General features: G+C 62.1%; 1 protein-coding gene across 2 annotated transcripts in view; it reads right to left on the bottom strand.

Moving 5' to 3' along the window:
- FBLN1 (fibulin 1) overlaps positions 1 to 20,302 on the bottom strand; it is a 67,923-nt gene extending 47,621 nt beyond the window's left edge. Inside the window, exons 1-4 of one of the 2 annotated variants that reach the window (XM_070411291.1) lie at positions 20,146 to 20,302; positions 7,124 to 7,229; positions 5,060 to 5,192; positions 2,885 to 3,056 (exon numbers count right to left, since the gene is read on the bottom strand). In XM_070411291.1, coding sequence (XP_070267392.1) covers positions 2,885 to 3,056; positions 5,060 to 5,192; positions 7,124 to 7,229; positions 20,146 to 20,227 — 493 coding nt within the window. In that variant the 5' untranslated portion in view covers positions 20,228 to 20,302. The remainder of the gene's footprint in view (positions 1 to 2,884; positions 3,057 to 5,059; positions 5,193 to 7,123; positions 7,230 to 20,145) is intronic. The other variant, XM_070411292.1, reaches the window with a different exon arrangement.
- Between the last annotated feature and the right edge of the window lie 5,056 nt (positions 20,303 to 25,358).

Raw genomic sequence — 25,358 nt, 5'->3', positions numbered from 1 at the left:
AGGAGCTATTCAAACCCAGTAAGGGTCTCTAGAGTGTTCAAAGCACTTTCCACCTGGAGAGGAACTAACAGAAGGCCTTGCGGGTGGACCCCTCTCCTAGGCTAGGAGGCTGGGCACCGTCACTCGGGGCATTTACTCTGTTAGGGACATTTCATTCACTCGGTGCCTTCAAGCTGGCAAAGACCAAGTCTCCCCCATGGGCCAAGCACAGGCCATGGTGTCCAGACCCTGCTCTCTAACGGGCTCGTTTGACAAGGCCAGAAGGACTGGTGAGGAACCCTTTGTCAGCTGGGTGCTGAGGTCATCAAGATGATCGGGGCGTTCTGTGGGAGCCAGCGTGCTTGCCATGGAAAGACTGCCATCCCTGCTCGAAAACGAACCTGCACTTCCCCAGCCTCGGTCTGCCAATCTGTAGAATGGGAATAACCAGGCTTCCCCAACCACTCGTGGTAAAGGAGCAGGGTTCTTTCCCCAGCCTTAGGCCAATACCCCAATAGCATGTAATAAAATCGAATTACTAGGAAAAGTTGTTGCGGCCAAAGGTAAACTGAGTGGGGGGGGGGGGGGGTGAAAGGATTGAGGAAAGACAGACAAGAGAATGAAAGCTGGGTCTCAGTGGGACGCTGCTCCCTGATGAGGAGACAGCGCCAGCGCCCACAAGCCGTGTCTTTATTTTATAGCAGATGCCACGAGGCAAAGTAGGGGCGTGATCACGTTGTTTACAGCATTCTCGTGAGCTCCAACCTCACTCAACTATATGCACCTGAACTCTATCACCAGGCACGTGGGGCCACGTGTTTGGACCATAGGTTCAAGCTTAATTGTGCTGGGAGGGCCCTGCCCTCCAGCTGGGACTTGCACGTGGCAATGAGAGGACCCTGTCCTTTCATTAGTCCGAGGCTTGAACCTGGCCCAGACACTGTAACCGCGCCCCACAAACGTTAGGAAAACAGACACTCGAGCCTTGATGTTTTTCAGTTAAACAGACACAATGGACTCGTTCGAATGCTTACAGAAGTTTCCAAAAGCTCGCTTTCAATTCTGTACTGATTTTGTCACAGGGCAGCAGGGGTCTGTGGCCCCTCAGTGTGGCCTCGAGGCAGCACACAGTAAGCCCGCAATAAACACTCTCAGTGGGAGGAAGGCACAGCTGTGGGGGGGGGGGGGAATGTGGGGGGGAGTGCTCACAGAGACTCCAAGGAAAGTCTGGGGCAAGGACCGAAGCTGGGAAAAGGCGGGGGAGACAGGAGACATCTGGAGCGGAAGAGCCGGAGATATTTATCGAAACAAGACATAAATCAACAAAAGTCCTCCCCAGAGACCAGAAGGAATTCTCCCCCAGGAGGAAGGTTCGGGTTTAAAGTAAAAATGTCATCTCTGGTTTCAAAGGTCAAGGAGCGGGCTGGAATGTGGCTCCGATACCGAAATCAGCCCCAGGCCGCGAGGGGGCTGGGAATGAGAAACCAGGAGTGAAAAATGAAAGACATCCCTCTCACCCACACCCTGGGCTGCGGCTCCAAAAGCCGACCTGAGTTAGGGACCTCGGGTCTGTGAGTCCTCCTTCCTAAGTCCTTCCTGCCCCCGCTTTTAACTGGGGGGGGAGGTGGGGGGGGGGGGACTCAGAGTGAGAAGGCAGCACAACCCGCAGCACAGCCCGCAGCAGGCTGGGGCAGAGCACACGCCCGCAGTGCTCCGGGGTATTCGCATCCACAGGAAATCGCTGCATCAGGGGAAGAGATTATTAAGCAACCAGAGGCCTCCTGACCCTGGAACTCCAGGCCCGGAGGCGTCAGGGTTTGTCTGGCTCGGGACAGATGGACGATGGAGAGACAGAACCGGTGGACACAGGGCAGGGAGCTCTCTCAATGCTGCTCCTGGGGTCACACACCCTTCGCTGAGTAAGTTATTTGCAAGAGCAGAGCCTGCTATTGGCGGGAGGCACCCCCAGCCTCTCGTCTGCACATCATCGAGTCCAGATGGAGAGAGGCCAGCTCTCTCTCCTCTGCGTGTCGGCCATGTGACCTTGAGCATCAGGTCCTCACCGGGAATAAGAGCAAGGCCAGCCACCCGCTCTGCCCAGGGCTGTGAGGGGACAGGAAAGAACTGTGACAGCAAATGCGTCTGGAGCCAGGCAGGCACCACGCCCCTTACACTCATCCTCCCTTTGAACCCCCCAGCGGCCTTAGGGAGTGGGGCTGTCATTACCCCCATTTCACAGATGGGGAAACGGAGGCCCGGATAAAGCAGTTCGCCGAAAAGACAGGTCAGGAGGGGACATGAGCCTGATCTGTGAGAACCCAGATCCCAAGCCCTCAGTCTCGCTCCAGGGCAGGGGGTCTCAGAGGAGGACGCGCACAGGAACCTGCTCTGACAAGTGCAATCTGTCTGCAGCTGAGTTAAAGGCAATGGCAGACGTGTGTGCGGCCCTGCCTGTTGTGATGGTGAATTTTATGTGTCAGCTTGGCAGGGGCGGGGGGGGGGGGGGGGGGGCGTGATACCCAGATGTTTGGTCAAACACTAGTCTGGATATCACCGCACCGGGATTTTCAGATGAGACTGACATTCAAATAAGCAGACTGGCAGTAAAGCAGATCACTCTCCGGAACGGGGGCGGGCCTTGTCTAATCCGGTGAAGGACATAAGAGAAAGGCTAACCCCCCCAAGCAAGAGGGAGTTCTGCCGGCAGGCGGCCTTCGCACTTGAGTTGCCCACAGCTGCGCGAGCCAATCCCTTCACATAAATCAGTCTCTCCTCTCTCTTCTCTCTCTGCATGCACACACACACACAGACACACACGCGCACGCACACACGTGCACGCGCAGTTGCTGTTTCTCTGGATGGTCCTGGCGAACGCACTGCCCAGCGGGGAGAGCAGGGGAGTTACCTGTGTCCTGGAGGTGCCCATTGTCTGCGGGGGCCAAGTCCGAGGTCTCCTGGCCCTTGACGCAGCAGGCCCGGAAGACCAGGCCGCACTGGTAGCCGACCATGAGGTTGTACTCGCAGCTCTGGCCCTGGGCCTGGGCTGCCCGCCCCAGCAGGCAGCAGTGGCAGCACCTCTGCAAAGAGGCGGGTTGGAGGAGTCAGACACCCCACCACGGCCTCTCCGCCCCTCCCGTGCCCACGCCCCTCCTGTGCCCACGCTCCCTCCCATGCCCACGCCCCGCTCGTGTGCACACTCCCTGGGCCGCTGGACACGTGCTGACCACCTCTTCTAAGCGGGGCAGCAAACAGCGAGGCAGGCCGAGCCACACATCTCCCAGGCCCCGCTCTGGAAAGGGACCTTCACGGGGCCAGCACCGGGACTTGTTCCCCGGGCCCCCAGCACCCGGCCATGCAGGCCCCACGCCCCCAGGAAGAGGAGGCATGAGAGGGGCCGCCAGGTCAGGGGGCTCCTGCAGCTCCTGCGGGTCTGAGATTTCTCCCTGGGCCCAGAGCCCAGCGGGAGCGGGAATGTGCACGTCTCCCTCCCTGCAACTCCTGCGTTTGAAAAGCCCAGGACTTCAAACAAGCCCTCAGAGACAGGCAGAGTCGCTGCCTGTCCCCTGGACCCTGGCACTCCCCAAAGTCACACCTGAGCCTGGGACAACGTCCCCCCTGACGTATGGAGAGCTGCTCTGTCTTTACTCCTAAGAGGAGCCAAACTTTCCAAAGGCCCACAAGGTGGGGGGCAGGGCTGGGCCTTGGCCGGCCTCCGTGGAGGTGCAGGTCCTCCATCAGCCTGTCTGCTGCCAGGCAGGCGGCCCCTCCTCCACCTGGTGCCGATGAGTCACCCTTCCCCGAAACACACATCCCTCATCCGCCAGGGCGACCTGTTCCACTCCTGCTAGAATGTTCCATGCTCTCTTTGGACCTCCCTTTCGCTCACGTCTGGGGACACGGCAAGCTGCCTGCTATGTGCCAGGCAGACGGCGTCTGCAGAGCCAGCCCTGCCCCGGGAGGGGCCCCTGGCCGTCAATCAGGTCCTGGCTCCCAGGCCCCTGGCCAGACCGCACCACCCCCACCGGCCCTCCCTCACACCAGAGCCGCCTCCCAAAAGCGCAACAGGCTGGGGGCGGCAGAGGGGCGCTGGGCCCTCCTTTCTCCACGGAAAGCTCCCCCCCGACCCCCGACCCCCGTTTGGAGGAGCCCACACAGCCCCTCTCAGGATCCAGGCTTCATTTCCATCTGGCTCCCTGACTCCCTCGCTTCCTAACTGGGAGCAGGAAATGTTTTTTCCAGGGAATTCAGTTCGTCACTGGGCACCTCCAGCGATGCCCCCTGACCAGGCAACTCGCCAGCCCGAACTCAGGGCCAGTCTGGGTCCCACCCTCGGGAGGGGGGAGGGTGGCAGCCTGGGCAGCTCATTCATCTGCAGTTCCCAGTCCTGGGAACACTGTCTGGAGCGCCCCACGCCCACGCAGAGGTGCCCCTTCCAGGACGAAGGCCCCAAGGACCGGCCTGGAGCCCCGGGAGGGTCTCTGTCGGTCACTCACAGCTTAGCGTCCGCTCAGTGCTGGACTCTCTGGGCCTGATGGACCCACGTCCAGCTCTGCCTCACCAACCCCTCTCCTGTGGGTCCTGAGAAGCCACTTTGGAATGTGGTCCCCTCTGAACCTCAGTGTCCTCTTCTAGGTGGTTATGAAGGTCATATTATTGGAGGCCTTAGTGGGAGCCCATTCTGAGCCCTGGAGAGAGAGAAGCTTGAGGATCCTGAGTGTGTGTGTGTTGGGGGGGGGGGGGGGCCTTGAACTGAGAGGAGGTTCTGAAGGCCCTGAGCCCAGGTGACCCCTGCCCTGACCTCTGCTTGAAGGCCCAGGACCGCAGTCCTCAGGGCAAGGCTGGGTCCCTCCATCCCCGCTTGCCCAGTGCTGGACTGGGCCCAGGTGTTGCCCAGGGTTCAGTGATGAAGCTGGAGGAGGCTGAGAGACTTGAGTGCCCCTCCCTCCTGGCCGGGGTCCCCTGCTGCTCTGAAGGAGAGGGGACGGAGCTGGGGTATGGGGGGGGGGGGGGGGTTCCCGGCCGCCCGCTGAGGGGCATGGCCCCTGAGCTGGGAGGGCCCGCGCTGGCAGGAAGGGCTCACCTTCACGAACACGGCCTCCAGGCTGGCGTTGGCGGCGGACACAGCGCAGCTGTCCTGCTCGTTGGCCAGGTTGATGCCCGTGGCACAGTGCAGCTCCTCCAGCTGGCTGTGGCAGCACTGCTCCTGGACCATCCTGTGGGGGAGGGCAGGGCGCTGGTGAGGGCCGCGGCTCTGCTGGGGGCTCCCAACCCACCCCCTCTCACCCCCACACACAGCGCGTGGCACACAGAGTGCTCAGGAAGTGTTAGGAAGACTGAACACAGGGCAGGGTGCCTGGGGCCGAGTCAGGAGACCCAGTTGTCCCACCAGAGCCCCGATCGCCTCCCTGAGCTCTGAGCCTCACCCACAGAATGTTCCCCTCTGTTTAAAAAATAAAGACAGCCTGCCCTGGCCGGCAGCCCAGTGGTTAGAGTGCCAGGCTGTGCACACGGAAGGATTGTGGGTTCACTCCCTGTCCCAGGTGAGGCACGTGCAGGAGGCAACCAAGTGATGTCTCTCCCTCACAGGGATGTTTCTGTCCCCCTCCGCCCCCCCCCCCTTCCACTCTCTGAAAGCAATGGAAAATTATCCTCAGGTGAGGATTCAAAAAATAAAAAATGCAGGCGGCTGCTTGCTGACTCTGGGCCAGACCCCCCATCCTCCTCCAAGTCGGATTCATCTCGACACTCATCCCCACTTTCCAGACTCGGGGGGAGTAGCTCCAGAGGTGGAGTAGCTTGCCCAAGGAGCAGAGTGAGGATGGGCAGGCGAGCAGGAGTGTGCAAGTCACAGGCGTGGCTCCCACCAGACTCTAAATAACCCTGGCTTCGGCCCAAACCAGCCTGGGCAGGAGGGGCCACCGAGAGCACCTGTCCGGAGACTGTGGCCACCCAACCCCCCCGCCAGCCTCCCTGCGCTTAGGCCAGACCACCTCTGCCCTGGGCAGCAGCCCCAGCCGCCCTTCCCCTCCTCCTCTCCCCGGGGGCTCTGCACCCCGCTTCCCCTGTGGTTCCAGAACGCCCTCGAGCTCTGGGATGGGCTTGCCTGTTGCTCATGCTTTGGGTGGACTTGCAAATAACAGGCATTTCACTAACTTGTCAGGAAGAGCAACCACATACGCGTCCGTCCGTCCGTCCGTCCAATCATGCGAAAGCATTGGCTGAACAGGAAGCAAGTGCTGGCGAGGGTGCGGGGAAGGGACCCGCGTGCACTGCGGGGGGGGGCGGGGGGTGCGGGGGGATGCATGCGGCGACGGCAGCAGCAGCAGGGCAGTTCCTCAGAAAATGAGAAAGGGATCCGCCCCCGGACCCAGCAACCCCTCTTTCGGGCGTGTACCCCAAAGCAGCGATTTCGGCCTTTCCCGCCTCAGGGCACACACAAACTGATCACAAGAACCCTGCGGCACGCCAGAAAACATGCATTTCTGCTGATCTGACCAAAAATGGTCTAATTTTGATGCACTCACACGGGATAGCTACTGCGTTGCCTGCTGTCGTTTTTATGTGACATCTAAGGGAAAAGGGGCAGTGCCCTGACTGAACAGGCAGGGGGCCTGTTTTAAACGTTCCTGCGGCCGGTTAATCACTGCCCTGAGGCCCTGAGCACCCCCACCCCCCCCCCCACCCCGTCACAGCAGCACGCAAGCAGGGCGGGCCCTCCCCTCCCTGGGATCTGACCCGGCCATGGACGGATGCACCCTGAGGACGCCATGCGGAGGGAAGCCAGCCGGTCACAGAGGACAAGTGCTGCCTGCGCGGTTCCGCTTTCAATGGGAACCGAATTCACAGACAGAAAGGAGGGTGGTGGGCGCAGGGGCCGGGCGGGGGAGGGGAGAGGGAGTTGGGGGGAGGGGGTGATAGCTGGTGTTTAACGGGACAGAGTTTGTTTGGAAGATGAGAAAGTTCTGGAGAAGGTGGTGGTGACGGTCGCATCATGGGAGGTACCAGCACGTGTACATGTGGGCAGTCACCCGGCCAGTGTCGGGCTGCGGCAGGGGGACCGCCCCCCAGATCTTCGTGCTGGTAGCCCCGCCCCACGTGCCCTGAAGGACACCAGCCGGCCGGCCGCCAAGGCCGGGAAACGCACCTGCACTCCTTGGACGCCGAGGCGTAGGGCAGCGAGCAGTCCCTGTGCTGCGTGGCCACGCGGTGTCCGTCCGCACAGCAGGCCTCCATGGGGACGTCTGCGCGCGCTGTGGGGGAGACGGGCTGGTGAAGAGCGATGTCCGCCCCCCACGAGGTCCCCTCTGACGTGCCCTGTCCCTCGGGCGGCGGGGCTCCCCGCCCGCAGCACCACCCGGAGGCCCTTCCTTCGGTCTCCACTCCAGCCCCAGGCTGGTCTGAGAGGCCGTGGGCACGTCCATTTCTCTCTCTTATTTAAAAATATATGTTTATTGATTTCAGGGAGGAAGAGAGAGGGAGAGAGATGGAAACATCAATGATGACAGAGAATCACTGGTTGGCTGCCTCCTGCACGCCCCACACTGGACATCGAGCCTACAACCTGGGCGTGTGCCCTTGACCAGAATCAAACCCAGGACGCAGGCCAATGTTCTCTCCAGGGGTCCTCAAACTTTTTAAACAGGGGGCCAGTTCACTGTCCCTCAGACCGTTGGAGGGCCGGACTATAGTTTAAAAAAAAAAACTATGAACAAATTCCTATGCACACTGCACATATCTTATTTTGAAGTAAAAAAACAAAACGGGAACAAATACAATATTTGTATTTGCATGTGGCCTGCGGGCCGTAGTTTGAGGACCCCTGCTCTATCCACTGAGCCAAACCAGCTAGGGCTTTTTTTTTTACTGGTTTTTAGAGAGAGGAAGGGAGGATAGAGAGAGAGAGAATCATTGATCGGCTGCCTTCTGCACGCCCCCTACTGGGGATGGAGCCTGCACCCAGGCACGTGCCCTGACTCGGAATTGAACTGGTGACCTCTTGGTTCATGGGACGACGCTCAACCACTGAGCCACCCGGCCGGGCCACGTCCATTTATTCAGTCACTCGACAACTCGTACTGGAAACCCACTGGGCCCCGGGCCGGAAGCACACACCCCACTCCCTCCTCGAAAGGCCTAAACCTCAGCCAGTATCTCCCAAACCCAGTTCCCACGCCTGCAGCTCAGCACCCGGGGCCCCGCCCACACGCTGGACACTCAGATAGGGACCTGCCCGGGCGGGGACCCTGTCTCCACGGTCCAGAGGGCGAGAAAGACGGGTGCTGCTGACAGAGGCGCGACTGAGCCGCCGTCCAGCCGAGCGTCAGGGCATCCAGGACACGACTGACCCCCTACAGGCCAGATGGTTTGTGCCATGAACCATGAAGAGTGTAGAATGGGGGGGCCTGGAGGTCCCAGCGGGGCTGGTGCCCAAAAGTGGGACAACCGAGGACGGCTTCTCATGGGGGGGGGGGGGGGGCGGACCCAGCCTGGCGAGTGGGGGACGCACACCAGGGAGGGAGCGGGGAGGAACATCGATGTGAGAGACACACTGATTGGCTGCCTCCTGCACAGGCCTGGGCCTGGGTCTAGCAACACTGTCCAGGACAGTTTTTGTTTTGTTTTGTTTTTTAATTTTAGAGAGAAAGAAGGGGGAGGGAAAGAGAGAGAAATATCAACGTGAGAGAGAAACATACATCGCTTGCCTCTGGGGAACAAACCCGCAACCCGGGAACATGCCCTGAATATTCCAGCAGCCATTCGGGGCCCAAGACAGCACCACAGCCAACCGAGCCACCCGGCGGCCGTGGCCTTGCTCACAGAAGGAGACAATGGCTCCCTCGCCCTCACCCTCGCCCTCGCGGCTGGATGATGACTTGGCGGCGATGGGAACCCGGGCTCTCCAGTCCCCAGCCCGGCTCTGCGCCCCACTCAGGCCGCAGCCCCCCTGGGCCTCTCGGCTTACGGGGAGAGGACCCCACCGTGCCCCGGGGGGAGCAGAGGGTAGGAGGGTGCCCTCCGCCAAAGGCGCTCACGTGGCCGGAGCGTTCGCACCTCGGCCTCTGAGGTCAGGGTGGGAGGCCCCGGGGGGAGGGCATCCCAGAAGCGGGCTCTGAGACACCGTGTCCTGGGCTGCCTGCGCCCCATGGGTGAGTCCCACCAGGCCCGGCGTGTTTCTTGGCGCCGACGGCCATGGTGCTCTGTTTGGGCTCATTTGTCCTCCAAGGCCGGGCCCTCGGGTGGCCCCGGAAGGAGGCTCACTCCTGGGCTCAGCACGAGGCCCGACCCCCTGGAACCCAGACCTCGACTCCCTGCGGTCAACGCCACGGGCCCCATGCAGAGCGTCTGGACCACGTCCCGCGGGCGGGAGGAGACACCGCCGCTGCCCGCTGCCCGCCCGTCAGCGCCTGGGAGGAGCTGGCCACCGGCCCTGCCACCCCGGGAGGAGGCCCTCATCCCAAACCCAGTCCCACAGCAGCAGCTGCCAGGGCTCCCTTCCCAGGCGCCGGGATGGGCCGGCCCCGCCCTTACTCTCCGGGCTCCCCAGGCTGGGGAGGGGGTCCGAGGTGGTTTGGTTAAGGTGACGGCGACCCGACCAGCCCACCTGTCCTCTGGCCCCGGCTGACCCCTCTCCGTCTTCCCCGACGGTGCCGCTGGTGACGGTGGGAGCCGCGGGCTGGGGCTCAGATAAAGCTGTCTGGCGCCGCAGGCCTCCCAGCACGGAGCAGGGAGCACGGAGCCCCCAGCAGGGAGCCCACGGCCACGGGACCGCGAATGCCCCTTCCTCCATCTCCCGCCAGTTCATCCAAGAAAAGCACTCACAAAACAGGGGGCCTTATCTGTCAGATCAAACGTGGCTGCGGGTCCCCCCCGGGGACGACAGGAACCCAGCCACGTGGCCTGACCCTGAGGACGCCCCCCGCCCCAGTGACCCCCATGCAGCCGACCCAGCTCTGCTGCCTGTGGTCCCCCCTCACGGCTGCTCCCAGCCTGGCCCACCCCATCCAGTCCCAGCCCATCCAGTCCCAGCCCCCGCAGCCCCCTGCACCGCCCGCCTGGGGGGCCTCTCTCCCACACCCCGTGTGCATGGAGCGCTGCCCACCATTTTCAACCTCCATCTGCCTGGCCCTCCCGACCACAAATGACTTGCGAGCTGGCCTGACCCCTGCCCTTCACGCCGGGGCCCAGGGCTGGCCCGCGGCCCGTGCAGGCGAGTGGCTGGCTTTGGAGTCAGGTGGACTTGGGCTCCGACCCCGGCTGCAGTGCGTTCTTGCTCTCTGGCCGTGGGCAGGTGACTGACCCCTCTGAGCCACAGCCTCTCCGCGGTGAGATGGGCTGGAAACACCTCACATTTGCCGAGAAGATGGATCGAGCGTGAAAAGCCCTGAGCGCACAGTGCGTCCCACTCAGCAGTGGCTTGATCGTGTGACCCAAGGACGAAGGGGACTTGCTCGCCGATGCCCAGGAGAGATGGGGGAGCCACGGCCCGACTCGGGGTGCAGAGTTCCCTGTGGAGGAGGGGCAGCTCCAAGGCCTCGCTCGGACTGTGAGGCTCCGACCCTGAGGCCGGCTCAGGTCAGAGCTCTGCGCCCGGAGCCGCAGGGACATTCGGAAAGGGTTCTGCCCGGGACTCTGGAACTCGCAGAGCCTTCCTCTCAGGACGGCAAAGGGGGGATCCTCGCCGGTCCCTGAGACGCAAGCAGCACAGGCTGCAGCCTGCAGAGTGGGGTGCCTGGGGGCGGTGCCTGGGGGCCCGACAGAGGCATAGAGAGCCCACAGCCACGCTGCACAGCGACGAGGCAGATGTGGGAGCAGATGTGGACGGAGCATCCCCTCTGAATGGCGATAAACAGCCCGACATGCGATGGGCCCCTCTCACCCACCACCTCTCAGCCCCTCAACCCGTCACCGCGCCAGGCCCGTGCGCCCACTGTCCAGCGGAAATGGCCACACTTCCAACCCATGTCCCCTCCCCGGGATCTGTCGTCTCGGATTTTTCACCCTCGGGAGTCACCAGCTCCGACTGAACTGGGACATGACTGCAGGGGGCCGCACGCCGCTGCCCACCTGGTCCGGGGCTGGAGGTTCCCTGAGGAAGCAGTGGGGCCTCGGGCTGGGCTGGAACCTTCCCTCTCAGGTCCCGTCCCTCTCCTCTGAGAAGCTTCAAGGGAGCACTTTCAACCTCTGGTTCCGTAGCCTCACTGTGGGTCAGAGCCACCGAGCGCGAGGCCAAACATAAACCAAAAAGAAACTCGTGCAAAACCTTGACTCCCACGCTGCAAGGGAAGGCAATGTGTGGGTTAAAACTGCCCAGCCCAGCCCGGCCGGCATCGCTCACTGTTCGACCTATGAACCAGGAGGTCACAGTTCAATTCCTGGTCAGGGCACATGCCCGAGTTGTGGACTGGATCCCCAGTGTGGGACGTGCAGGGGGCAGCCGGTCAATGATTCTCTCTCATCATTGATGTTTCTCTTTTTCCCTTTCTCTCTGAAATCAATCAATAAATATATATATATATATATATATATATATATATATATACACACACACATACACACACACACACACACACACACACACACTAGCGGCCCGGTGCACAAAAATTCACGCATGGGTAGGGTCCCTAGGCCTGGCCAGCGATCAGGACCCATCAGGTTCCCCGCCTCCTCCTTCCCTCGCTCCCTCAGTGCCCTGCGGCCACCACTGGTCGCCGGCCATATCCCACGCCGCCCCCTGGTGGTCAGCATGTCACAGCGAGCGATTGAACTCCCAGTCTCCTGGTCAAACTCCCGAGGGGACACTTTGCATATTAGCCTTTTATATATATAGAAGAAAGATATTTTAAAAACTGCCCAGCCCAGGCCCAGCTCCCCTCCCCTTAACCTCAGAGCCTCCTTTCTCCTCCGTGGCAGGGGCTGGGAGATCAGTGCACTAACCCAGGCAAAGAGCTTCCATTAGAGCCACAGACTCTCCAAAGTAAGATAAAGTCACGGCACCGTAAGGAGAGGACACTCTGTCCTATCCGAACCACACACTCCCCCAGGCTGACGTGAAATCCAATGGCCGACACCCCCACGCCACCCTCCTCAGGAAACAGACACCCTGCCCGAAGTCACCAGGGAGCAGGCGGATGGCAACAGCCTGAGTCACGGTTCAGGTACCACTGGCCACCGCGTGAGCGGCTAACACACACCTTCCAGGTGAGCGAAGCCTTGGCAAAGTGCCGACGCTCGTGGTTCAAGTTGCTCACGGTTGTGGTAAGCGGTAGAGACGTGGACATGTTTTTTCCAAGAGCACAGGTGCCAGTGGCAGTCAGAGGGATCCTGCGCCACTCCTCGGGCGGAAGCTTCCAGAACATCCTGCTGGCTGTGAGCATCCCAGGGCTCTGGGGAGCACCTGATTGGCCCGAGCCGCTGACGTGCACGATCCAGGCTGCTTACTGAGCAGCGTTTGGTGGGACAGGCCCGGGGCCCACAAACTCCACCATCGGGAGCAGGTCCAGCCTCAGTCTCCTTGTCTGTGAAGTGGGTGGAGGCGGCAGCCTGGAGTCAAGCTCAGGCCTTCTAAAGCCACTCTGGACGGACGCTGGTTCCACTGGATGCAACAAAACGAGACAGACAATGCCGAGGGCGCCTGCCCACACAGCCAGGCAGCTCCGGGTACGAGGCTTCCTTTCACTCCGAGACCTTGTCCTTAGACTCCGGCAGCGGAATGCCCTCTGTGCACTGTGCACGCTTTGCTGACATTCGACGGGTGGTGGGCTGGGTCTCTGCTTCCTGTTTTAATTTTCTCACCTGACAACACAGAAACTGACCAGCTCTGTGCCTCGGGAGAGGGAGGTGTGTCAGCGGCAGCCAGCAGGTCCCTTCCTCGGCTCAGCGTCCTCGGCTCAAGCTCACACCTCCGAGGCCAGGCCGGTGTTTGGGAATGTGGTCGCACTGGGTGTGTCCTGGGGGAGTGTCCTGCAGGCTCCCGCCCCAGCTGCTCCATTGAGCACTGTCTAAAGCTGCAGTGAAAAGTCCGCGGGTCCCCCGGTGCCCAGCACCCACACAGCCAGGAGGCCTGAAATGCAACAGGGTGCCAACCACAGAGATACCAATGGGAAATCCCAACCAGACAGAACCAGCGATACTCAGCCCCCCGCTTCCAGGGGCCCTGCCCTCAGAGCCTGCGCAGCCAGCCGGGCCAGCCTGGGCCTTCCCACAGCTCTCTGGGCTGGCCGGCCTCATCTGTACGTTCACAGTGCCAGGCTCGGAGGTGGGGGCGAGGGACGCAGAGGTGACAAGGAGACAGGCCAGGGAGACGTCGGGCAATTGGCACGGGGTTGTGTCCCTGTGGGTCTTCATCCCTTGCAGGTCTAGCGTGAGGGCACCCAGGAGGAGGTGGGGCCCTCACACCCGGGAGCCTGCCCCTGTCACAGGCAGACGGGTCCAGCACAGAGAACCAGCAGAAGGAGGCCCACGAGAGCAGCACATCCCTGGGAGGGAAGGAGGAGCAGCGTCCACATCGCTCCCTCCAGCAGCGACTCCCGTGACCAAGGCAGTGGACGTGAGCACCGTCCTCACGCCCCTGCCCCCGACATCTCCACAGCAGCCCACCCGCAGGCCCAGCCCCTCTGGCCGTGGGCCTCCACCTGTCAGGGGGCTCTGCACCGGGCTTTCGGGAGCTGGACCTCCAGGGCTGGGTGGTCCTGGGCCCACCCTCTCCTCCGCTGGCTCAGTCACACCCACGGCAGGTCAAAGGTCCCTCCTCCGGGAAGCCCTCCCTCACAGGCAGATGCGTTCCCTTTCCCGTCTGGTCTCTGCAGCCCGCACTTTCCAGCACGCAGCACCGATCATCAACTGTGTGTGCACTTAGGGCTACCAGGAGGCTGGGACGGGCTGGCTCATTCTGCACCCGCCCCGGGCCTGCCCCAGCTGGCACTCGCCAAATGTCTGTGAAGGAATGACTGGACCAATGCCCTCAAGGGACCCGGGCAGCTCCACGAAACGGGAGCAGGGAGAGGTTAAGCAGGCACCCAGAGCGGCCTGAGAGTCCGCGGGCACACCCCCATGGGACGCTGGGCACACCCCTACGTGACGCCGGAGGAAACAGCGGCTTCTCTGAAGCAGGACTTGGAACAATTGAGACTTTTCCATCAGAAGCTCTGTGAGGTGGTCGGGTCCTGCAGGATGCGACGTGAGAGCCCAGCTGGAGGTGCGAGCCCAGCACGGCCGCCAGCAGCTGTGCCGGTGGCCACACCTGCCTCTCCGTGGGGCGTCCTGGCCTGCGCGGTGGGGACAGTGACAAGAGCAGCGGGAGTGGGATGTGGACAGAAGCCTTCGGGCAAGATGAGAAGCGAATGCAGGCAGCAGAGCTTCCAGCACGTTTGACTCCAGGGAGGACAGAGCGGAAAGAAAAAGCAGGCCCGGGGAGCACAGGCCGCTCCGTCAGCACCGACGCTCAGAACAGAGTGCCACCTACCACCCCCTGCGGCGGGCACACCCTGAAGGCGTGAGCGACCTGTGCCTCTCTGCCCTGAATCGCCCGCAGGGCTCTGAACCCGGCACCGCTGCTGCCCCCGCCCCCCCAGGTCTCATCCAGCCCGTCTGTGGGCCCAGACACCCACATTTTTGGTTCAGGTCCTCGCCCAGCCCAGGCTCCACCTGGGTGTCCCAACAGGACGCTGAGGGGGTCCCCACAGAACTCTGATGTGCCACCTGCCCAGCCCTTCCCGTCGTGGTCGCTAACCAGTGACCACCATCCACCCCGCGCTCAGGCCAAAATAACGGGGTCAGCCTGAACCCCTCCTCCTCCACACCCTCCTCGCCCGGCCCCTCAGCACGTCCAGCCCACTCTCCCACCAAAGGCCCTAGATCTGCTCACTCCTCTCGGCCCCCGGGCTGCCACTCCTCCAGGGCGCCTTTAGCCCCGGACCCTGCAGGACTCTCTGGCTTCTCTGTCTCCCGGAACCCACCCCGTCACCGCAGTCCAGAGTGACCCCCAGGCATGAAGTCCAGTGACTCCCTCCCTGCGCCCAGTGCACTGAGCATGAGCCCACAGGCTGCACGATGCTTAAGGCCCTCCCGCCACACCCACCACTCCTGCTCCCTCCACTCCTCCCCAGGGCACGCTGGCCTTCCCCTTCCGTTTCTGAATCCCCAGAGATGACTCATCCCTTCCCAAATTCTCCCCCTGCCACCATGAATCCGGGCCCCTGGGACCCCGAGGCTGGTTCCTGGTCCTTTGCTGCTAACCAGGACCCGGTCCTGGAGGGCCCACCCTGCCCGTGCGCTATCCCCTCGGAGTGGCCGGGAGCTGGCAGTCAGGCACAGCACACATCCCACATCCTCCTCAGGGGAAAGGGCTCCGGCCCCCGCCCTCAGGGCGGAGTAACCCCACCTGAGCCCACTGGGGCCGGAAGTCTCCCACCCCGCCCTGGCCACGTCCACAGAGCCCTCCGGCAGGGTCACCCGGCCAGGCTGGGGGCAGCGTCCCACGAACAAGCAGGAACAAGACCTGAGTAAGGCCCAGGGCCGTCCTCGTCGGGTGCTGGGCCTGCCCTGCTGCATCCGGACCCTGATGGCCCAGCGCACCTCCCTCCACAGAGGTGCCGGGAAAGGGTGCCTCTACCTCGTGGGCAGTTCCAGAGCCAGTAGCCCCTGTGCCGGGGAGGCCACACGCCAGAGAGGCCCACGTGCCCGGGAAGCCCACGTGCATGGGAGGCCCATGTGCCCGGGAAGCCCACGTGCATGGGAGGCCCATGTGCCCGGGAAGCCCACGTGCACGGGAAGCCCACGTGCATGGGAGGCCCATGTGCACGGGAGGCCCATGTGCACGGGAAGCCCACGTGCATGAGGCCCACGTGCACAGGAGGGCACGTGCCCGGGAAGCCCACGTGCACGGGAAGCCCACGTGCATGGGAGGCCCATGTGCACGGGAAGCCCACGTGCACGGGAAGCCCACGTGCATGGGAGGCCCATGTGCACGGGAAGCCCACGTGCATGAGGCCCACGTGCACAGGAGGGCACGTGCCCGGGAAGCCCACGTGCCCAGGAGGTGCACTGCAGCCTCCGGTTCCTTGGGGTGAGGGTGGGGGGCTCCGTGCCCCCCCCCCAGCGGGCAGCGAGGAGGGCCTGCCTCAGGCCACGCCCGAGGAGAGGCAGGCCGAGCCGGACGCTGGGCTGAACGCCCCGCCAGCAGCCCTCCCCCCAGCGCAGGGCCGGCTCGGCTGCTGACCTCCACCAAGGCAGGTGCCGCCACCCTGGGGACCCTCCTGCCAGGCCCGCTGCAGCCCCTCAGAGGCCCAGGGCGGCTCCCGCTCCGCAGGACGCCTCTCCCTGTGGGAGACAGTGCTGTCCGGCCCAGGGGTTAGGAGCACGGGGTCCGCGTCCTGGTCCCCTATTTACGACCCGCGTTGACCGGGAAGCTGCCTGACCCTCTGGGCCTTGGTGTCCGTGCCTGTCAGATGGACGTAACCGTGTTCCTGCTCCTGCGACGCCGAGGAGTCCACGAGTGGCCGCTTCCGCTGTAATGACTCCTCGCGCAGAGCACGCGTTCCTTCCATATTTAAGGAACCAGAAGCCGAGAGGGTGTGGGGGTCGGAAGGCTCTCGCGAGTCACTTTGAGAATGGGCGCCAGTCTCCCAGCCCCTTCGAGGGTAGGACCCTCCTGACAACACAGGGACAGCGGGGGTGACAGGCCCCGGCCCCTGCTGGCCCAGCCTCGACGGCGGCCCCGCTGGGGGTGGAGGAGACAGGCCGGTGGGAAGAGTGGCGGCCAGAAGACACCAGCCTGGCCCCCAACCTGCGACAGCGGAGGTGACGTGGGACAGATGGCTTAGCCTCCAGCCACACCCTCTCTCCTCTGAGCTCCCTCCAGGGTCTCTGATCCCAGGAAAACTGACAACACGGTGCCCTCCCGCCATTGTATTCTGGGGCCACAATGTAGATCATGACAAGAAGCCATACAAGCCCACACAAGCCCAACTGTTACAATTCACTGTTTTGCAAAAGGAAAAGCTTTCACTGTATGAAACACGCTGGCAAACAACTGCCCGCACCCATGGCTCACAGAGCCCCGCCTTGAAGGAAGAGGGGCTGCTGGCGCCGCCCCTCAGCACTGCGTGCTCCCCACGCTCGAGGAGGGGGCAGAACTTCTGGAAGCTTCCTGGAGTCCCACGTTCTCTCTCCAACCTGGGCCTTTGCCCATGCCATTCCCTCTGCCAGCAGCACCCTCCTCCCCCCTCTGCCCACCAACCTAGCCACTGCCTTCTGCTCCTCACACCCCAGCTGGCAGGCTGCTTCCTCCAGGAAGTCCTCCCTGACTCTCTGCCAGTTGGACTTGATTTGTAATTATCTACTCTTTCTGGGTCCCCCAGGGGATGCGCCCACGGGCGGAAAGGCCAGGCCCGTCTTCTTCCCCGCCCATCCCCTAGACCTAGGATGGCGTCTGGCACAGAGCTGGTCCTCGGTGGATATTTAGTGACGGGAGGCCTGAGGGGGGCTTTGCTGGCCTTCACCAACATGGCTGTGGCATGTGACAGCTGCCGGTTCAGTGGCCTGTGGGGCCTCTTTTCCCGGCCGGAGAAGTTTAATACGAGCGCTTTCAGAGCGAGCTTGGGGGAAAGGACACTCGTCTCCAAGGAAAGGGGACAACACACGGAATAATAATGCAGCCACGGGGGCACCACCCTCTCCCCCGCACCCCCATACTCAAGGCCGCCTGAGACTTTGGTCTCCTTTCTCTCGTTAACCAATGAGAAAACCTCCAAACCACCCCGTGGGCTGTTAGCTGTGGTGCCTGCTGGGACCTGAGACAGGGACCCATGCCCTCCCCCCCACCCCCCACCACAGTCCAGAGTTGGGGAGGCTCGGGCAGTGCCAGGAGGGGGCGTGGCTTGGAGCTGTGAGCCCCACAGAAGAGGTCCTGGTGCCGCCCCACAGGCCCCGTCTCATCTCCACGCATGCGGTGCTCCTGCGGCCCCCACAGCCCGCTTGGCCCCCCGCCACGCTCCTGGGCGCCCTCCAGGACCAGCAGGAGCAGCCGCAGGCTCGCAAGCCAAGTCCTAGCTCCTTTGTTCTCCTTCCCAGAGACTGATTACAGGACTTTCTCTGTAATCAGTCGGAGCCAAAGGCCAACAAAGTCTTGGAAAAAGCACAACCCCCTCCTCTCCACTCCCTCCCACCCCGGCTCCCTCGGTAAATCCCCAAGACAGAGGTGGGGTGGAGGGGTGGTGGCTCGTGCCCTTGGGCACGACCTTTGTGGCCAATGAGTTTCAGCAGATGAGCTAAAAGACTCGACTTGCTGGCTTTTCCCACAATTGCTTTTAAAGTGCTCGGAAGGTGGGACAGTGTCACCTGCCCCTCCCAGGGCTCCGGGACCCTCACAGCTCTGAGCTCACAGTCGCAGGGAGGAATCGGGGCCCAGTCCTCGGCCACCCTGTCCCCCGGCCAGAGACACCCTCTAAGCTCAGAGGGCCGCCCCCAGGAACAAGGCGGCGGCAGCCAGGTGTTCTCATCACGGGGCCATGGAGCGGGTTCCTTGCACATGGAGGTCAGGGCCTTCTCCATGAAGAAGATGGCTGTCCCCACAGTCAGGGCTACTGTGCCACCCTCGCCTAACAGACCGGGGTGCCAGGCCGCAGGCAGGAGGAACAGCGGTGGAGGACCTGGGCCTCACCTGTAAAATGCAGGCGTCTCGGGCCCCTTCCACTTCCAACAGGAGCTTGTGTGGCCCCCAATCCGAGCCCCCCACCCGGTGCTTTCACTCCAACCAGTGATCCCCTGACCTGACCACTCACTCCTGCCCAGGCACCGCCTCCTCTGAGAAGCTGCCTATGGCCCTGCGGGGTCAGGAAGACTCTGCTGTCACGCCCAGCCCTGCACCTCCCTGCACCATCTCCCCCAGGAAATGTGCCCCAGGACATGCCCAGGATGGAGCTGGTGCCCAAAACAGCCAGAGCTCCCCAAAGGTCAAAGGTCGGACATAGTCAGAGAGCCAAGACACTCCAGCCAAGCCCCCCCACCCCCAGCCCCTCCCTGAGCCCCAGGCCAACACAGCTGGGGCAAATGACCTTTGACCAAGGACCAGGAGGGTCACCTGAGAGTTAAAAGAAACTCAACAAACTCAGAGGTGAAGACTCTGGGACCCCAGGGTGGTCCCCTGACTTTGGAGGGGCTGAGGGCGGCCACCAGAGTTCAAGCAGCTCAGCTGAGCCGAGATAAGGGGCCTGGCTCCAGGGGAACAAAGCCTCCGGAAGGCAGGCCTGGCTGATAGCTGATAAGTCAGCAGAGAGGTCAGAGGTCATGGCTCTGATGGGAAGGGCGTTGTGGTCCCCCACCCCCAGCCCCAGGAGGTAGGCCTTGAGGATGCCCCCATTCCTAGGGTGTCAGTCCCGGGCGGGGGGCAGGGGGCTCTGGGCCACGGGTCTGCTGCTGGAGACTCCATCCCCTTGGCATCTGGGTGGGCTTGGAAGTGGCCTGTCCCCAGCCCCAGCTGAGGAGGGAGCTGGCAGAACCTGTACCTGGGGGCCTGTGTCCAGGGAGGGCAGGCGGGGGTTCCCCCACACACAGCTGTCACCCTGACACCTCAGATCGCTCCCCTTCTTTCTGACGTCTTCAGGCCCACCCGCTGCCCAACCACAGGTTTTGTCTGTTGGACAAGTTACTGTTCTCCACCTCCCAGTCTCAGTTTTCTCATCAGCAAACTGGGTACAACAGCCCTTCCCTGGGGTAGAGGTGGGTGCTGTGCGCAGATATGCCCCAGGGCACTCTTGGTGCAGAGCTTGGCACCACGGAGCCAGGGCGCAGGCAACCGGCTGGCACTTCCTCTCCCCCACCCGCACCTTGGCCCGACGGTGGGTGGGCATGGCACGAGGGTGGGCATCGTGGGTGCGAGCTGGCCTGCAGAAGGAGGTGCTTGCGGGGGGGGGAGGGGGGGGTCCGTCTTTAAAACAAGCCCCTCCAACAGCAAGGTGTTAGGGACCGGAGCTGGGAGGGGGTGTGGGGGCGGCAGCGTGGCCAGGCCTCGGGGCCACAGGGCACCGCGCGGAGGGCGCACCAGCTCGAGCACCGCCGGCAGCTCCAGAACTTCCCAGGGGCGCGGGGCTGGGTGTTCGGGGGACACTCCCGTGGGGGCCGTGGACCGGGGCGCCGCTCCCACCCCGCCCCGCCCTCCCGCCCTCCTACCTGGGGCCGCCAGCAGCGAGAGGCCGGCGAGCAGCGGCAGCAGCAGCGGCCGCGGTGCCGGGCGCGAGGGCGCGCGCTCCATGGCCGGGAGGGCGGGCGGACGAGGCGCGGGGCGCAGGCTCGGCTCCGGGGGGGCGCGCGGCGGGTGCGCGGGGACAGTGCGGCGTCCACGCTCCGGCCGAGCCTCGCAGCCAACGCCGAGCCCCGCGGCGCCGTTCAATTATCCCGCCCCGAGGAGGGCGCGGCGGAGGCGGGGCTGCGGGCGCCGGTCCCCGCCCCCAGGCCGGCCCCCCGGACTCGGGGCCCCGCCTCCTCCGCACCCGCCCCGAGGGGCGCGCAGGCCCCCTGCCGGAGGTGGGGGCGAGGACCCCAAACTTCTTCCTGGTGGGGCCAGAGAGGGGGACGCATTCTGGCGGGAGGCACCCCCCTTGCCCGTCGGTGCAACGCCCCCCCCACCCTCCGGCCCAGGGCGGGCTCCGGGTCAAAGGTCAGCTCCGCGGGACTCCGGGGAAGGGCGGGTCCCCGGGGGTCGGAGGCGCCTTTCGGGGATGGAATAGGGGCGGTGTTCCCTGGGGTGCTCCCCGCGCGCCGTTCGCCCCGAGGTGTGCAGGGCGGTGGCCGACCCAGGTGCGCCCCAGACGGGACGGCCCCGTCGGGAGAGGCAGGCACTCGGCCAGCATCCCCACCCACGCGGTGGAGGGCGGTGGACCCCACCCGCGAGGAAAAGAGGTTGGGTTTGCGAGTGGGGAGCAGCCTTCCGCGGGGCCTGCGGGGCCACTTCTTTTTAAAAAATATATATTTTATTGATTCCTTACAGAGAGGAAGGGAGAGGGATAGAGAGTCAGAAACATCCATGAGAGAGAAACGTTGATCAGCTGCCTCCTGGGGATGTGCCCACAACCAAGGTACATGCCCCTGAGCGGAATCGAACCTGGAACCCCCGAGTCCGCAGGCTGAGGCTCTATCCACTGAGCCAAACCGGTTAGGGCAACGGGGGCCACTTCTTTGGGAGGGAATTCATGGCTGCAGCCACCAAGTGGTGCCGGCGTCTGTGGGAACCATACATAGATTTATTTAAAAAACAAACAAACAAACAAAAAAACAGGAAGGGAATGCAGTGAAGGTGCGGATGATGGGGTGCAACCCACAGGAACCATCCCGAATGTGTGGGCCTCCCCCCAGAGAAAGGCCACGTGCCTGCGCACAGTAGGGCAGGAGCCTGCCCCATGGTGTTCACAGTTGTGTCCCCGGGCCGCCCATCATCAGTCAGTGGAATGAAAAGGGGGGGCGGGCAGTCCTAGCCGTTTGCTCAGTGGACAGAGAGTCATTGTTTGGACTGGAGGATCCCGGTCTGATTCCCGATCAGGGCTCATGCCCAGGTTTCGGGCTCCATCACCAGTAGGGGGCGTGCAGGAGGCAGCCGATCCATGATTCTCTCTCATCATTAATGTCTCTCTCTCTCTCCCTCTCCCTTCCTCTCTGAAATCAATAAAAACATATTAAAAAAGAAAACAGGGCCAGTGACACCATGCAGAGCAAGAGCGGAGCGGCCTGCTGGACACCTCGGAAGTTCCAATATGGAGTCACTGTGGCCATGAGGGTCGTGTCCAGTGCTGTCAGGACTGAGGTGACGGTGTAACAGGAACACTGGAGTGTGGCTGTGTCCCCAGTCCCGCCCAGAGCCCTGCTGACTTCCACCCACCAGGCAGGTGCCATGGCTGCTGGTGCCACGGCTGCTGGTGCCACGGCTGCGGCCGCCGCCTGACTTGAGACCCACACCCTCTGCCACCTGTGGACGCCGCCAGTGACCCAGACATCCCACCAGACGCTCACTCTGCTGCTGCCGGCACTCCCCTTCCCTCTCCGAGGGTACCCTGCACGCGACTCTGTTGGCTCATGGGGAGGCCTCCGTTAATACACCGGCGATGTGGACAGACCCAGCGGGGGTGAGTGACTTTTCCCGGGGACACTCCGTTGCTCACGGCACATACCTCGGAGCGCCCCACGGCTCTGACAGCGACAGCTCTGCCACCCGTGCAGCCGCAGCGTGGCTCTCAGGGATCCGTGTAACAGCGCAGCGGACGAGAAAGAACTCAGTGGGAATTCCGTCTCAGAACTACAAAAACAGGTGACACGTCAGGAGAGTGGTGACCGTGGGAGGATTAGCGACTGACACAAGGAAGCTGGGGGTGGGGGGGTGCTGGTGGTTAGGATCTGTTGTTTTTAACTGGATATTGGTTACCAGTGGCTCCATTTGTGAAAATTTATCAAGCCGTTCACATATGATATGTCCCTCCTCTTTTTATTTTTATAATATATTTTTATTGATTTCAGAGAGGAAGCGAGGAGGAGAGAGAGAAACATCAATGATGAGAGAATCATTGATCGGCTGCCTCCTGCAGTCCCCCCACTGGGGATCGAGTCTGCAACCCGGGCCGGGCAATGCCCTTTTCTGAATGCATGTTAGATTTAAAAATCGAAACCAAGCCCTGGCCAGTGCAGCCAAGTGGTTAGAGCGTCGCCCCACGCACGGAAGGGTCTCGGGTCCAGGGCTCCTACTGGTTTGCAGGTTTGGTACCTGCCCCGGTTTGGGGAGGCAACCAATCCATGTGCCTCTCTCACACTGATATTTCTCTCTCTCTCTCTCTCTCTTTTTCCCCCTCCTTCTCTCCCTTCCATTCTCTCTAAACTTTCAATGGAAAAATACCCTGAGTGAGGATTAACAAAACAACCACCAAAAACAAAAAGACGAGCAACTCCTCTCCCCACAGGAGCCTCAGAACTTCGGGGCTCCAGACGGGGGCCCCTGGCTACCTGCCTCCTGGGTGAGGGGCTTCCCAGAAGGGGTGGCCCGGACTGGCCCCTGAAGGCGAGCAGAAGGGCGGGAAGGGTTTCCTGGGCAGAGGGAACAGCATCTGCGAAGGCGAGGGGCACAGAGACCCTGGGCCGCTCGGGAAGATTGCCTGGTCCATTTCGGTGGCCTGGGGCCCGGGCGGTGGGGGGGTCCTGCAGGCAGCTGGCTGTGGGGTGGAGACAAATGAGACTCATCAGTGCTTGGCGGTAGCTGTGTTTTTAAGCCCCGTAACGAGGCTGGAGTGCCGAGAAGGCGAGGGAGGTGCTCAGATGTTACTTCCTTAAAATTCACATGGCTCTCGGGGCTTCAGGGACCCCTTTCTGCCGGGGCTCAGAGAGGTGAGGTCGTGGGCAGATTCTCATGACAAGAGGATCTGGGATTTGAACCCAGGACATGGGTCTCCCAGTCCCGGGCGCCTATGGAGGGTTTCGTCTGCCACTGAATCCCACGGCGTAAACATTCCGCGTCAGTTGAAACCGGCATCGCACAGCTAGCGAGTGCCAGGATGAGAGCGGTGCGCACACACGTGCACTTGGCCGTGTCCTTTGGGGGTTATCAATCAGGCAGCGGCGGAAACCGCAGGCCCTGGCTCCGCTCCCAGCGTGGCTGCACCCCAAGAGCCATCGCTGCCCAGAAACCCATTCGCGGCACTGGCAGAGGCACGGGCCGAGCGTGGCTCTCGCCTCCTCCCCGGCTTTGAGCAACATCTTGGTTTAATCTGGGCCGTTTCCACGGGTAAAAGAAACGGGCGTCTCGTTGCTCCAGCGCGTCTTTAACCACCACGGAGGCCGACCGGCGCTTCCCATGCGCTTATTAGTGTTCGCATTGCTTTCTGTATGACTGCTTTCATGACCTGCACTCATTTGTTTTCGTAACAGCAGGATTGTTTATTATACAGAAAAACTAAAATAAATAAATAAATAAAGCACGTCCAACAATGGCCTGTTTGCGGCACGTGCCACGGGCGCCCTGTGAAAGACCCACTCGGAGGCCTAAGTGGAGTGTGATCTTCGTGACCTGATATTATGTAAAGAAATAACAATAATGAGGAAAACAAAATTGCATGTGAGCGTGCAGGTCCACACAGCAGTTCCTGTAACTAAAGATCAAAAGGAACTAAATGGAAGTGGATGTTGTGTTTGGTGAACTTTTTCTTTTCCTTTCTTAGGAAACAACTGGGATGGAGAGGAATAAGTGTGCCAACGGCTGGAGGGATAGGGTTCCTGCACCTGAACTTGACCCTGATGTGGAGGGTTCTCTCTTTTCTGCATCCAGCGCGGCTAGAGAGCAGTCCGGTTCCTGAGTAGGGGTGGGTGGGGGATTGAGAAAATGGAAGGAAGAGACAGACACAGAGATGGGAGGAAAAGCTGGGACCGGGTTGGAACGCTGTCCTCTTCTGATGGAGAGACAGGGGCCCAGCACCCGTACAGCGTGTTTATTTTATACCCCAAATACCAGGAAGTTTCGTCATAGGTCAAGATAAAGGAGATTATGTGCATTCTTGTAATGTCAGTTCTGGATGGGGTCATATGCATTCCTGGTGCTTGGCTGGATTTACATAATAAAACCCACTCCCCCGGCACCTGGGCAGAAGTGAAGGTCAAGCTGAGAACACTTCTGCCTTTTGGCAAAATGTGTTTCCAGGACCTGGTTTGCCTACCGCCCTGCATTCAGCTGACAATTTATTAAAGAAATGCCCATGTGCCTTCCCAGGGGCTCTCTACACCCTGACTTTCTTGGCAGCCAGAGTAAAAACCACGTTCTGACCCCTTCTGATGTTTAACCGGGAGAGAGCGTTCTCCTGGCTGCGCGTCCCTCTGCAGCTCTGCGTAAGTCAAAACGTGACAGCACATTTGCGTGTCAGTTTGCAGAAGATGGGACTGATTTCCAGGGAGGCCCCCCATCCTCTGAGCCCCGGTCGGGGCAGGATGACACCCCCTCGGCTTCATTTCCAAGCAGGAAGCCATTCATCACGCCCGCTGTGACGGCCCAGCTGTCCCTCATCCCAGAGCGGCCGCACAGCCATTGCTCTCCGGGACAAACAGCTCTCTGTCTGTTTGAAAGATCGTTGTTGGCACCCGGGGCCTGTTTTTCTCCAGAAAACAAATGGCTTTGATGCCACCCAGCCTGTGAGGACAGCGTCCTGTGGGTCTTCGTGTGCCGCTGCGGCGCACCATGGGTGGTTTGCGGGGGGCAGCGGCTGCCCTGGCCCCTGCCCGCTCCTATACCCCTGGCTCACTGGCGGCAGTCCCCGGGCCTTTGCACGGCTCCTGGACCCAAGACATCCTGGTGTTTCCTACCTCCTGTTTCTTTGTTGAAGAGTTGGCTTCCTCTCTGCCCCTGGCCTCCGGGCTCCCAG

Source organism: Myotis yumanensis, unplaced genomic scaffold, assembly GCF_028538775.1.
Source record: "Myotis yumanensis isolate MYYU_CA2020_CCGP unplaced genomic scaffold, mMyoYum1.0.hap1 SCAF_3, whole genome shotgun sequence".
Classification (NCBI taxonomy): Eukaryota; Metazoa; Chordata; class Mammalia; order Chiroptera; family Vespertilionidae; genus Myotis; species Myotis yumanensis.
Note: the sequence above shows the minus strand (reverse complement) of the source record. Positions and strands in the feature narration are given on the sequence as shown.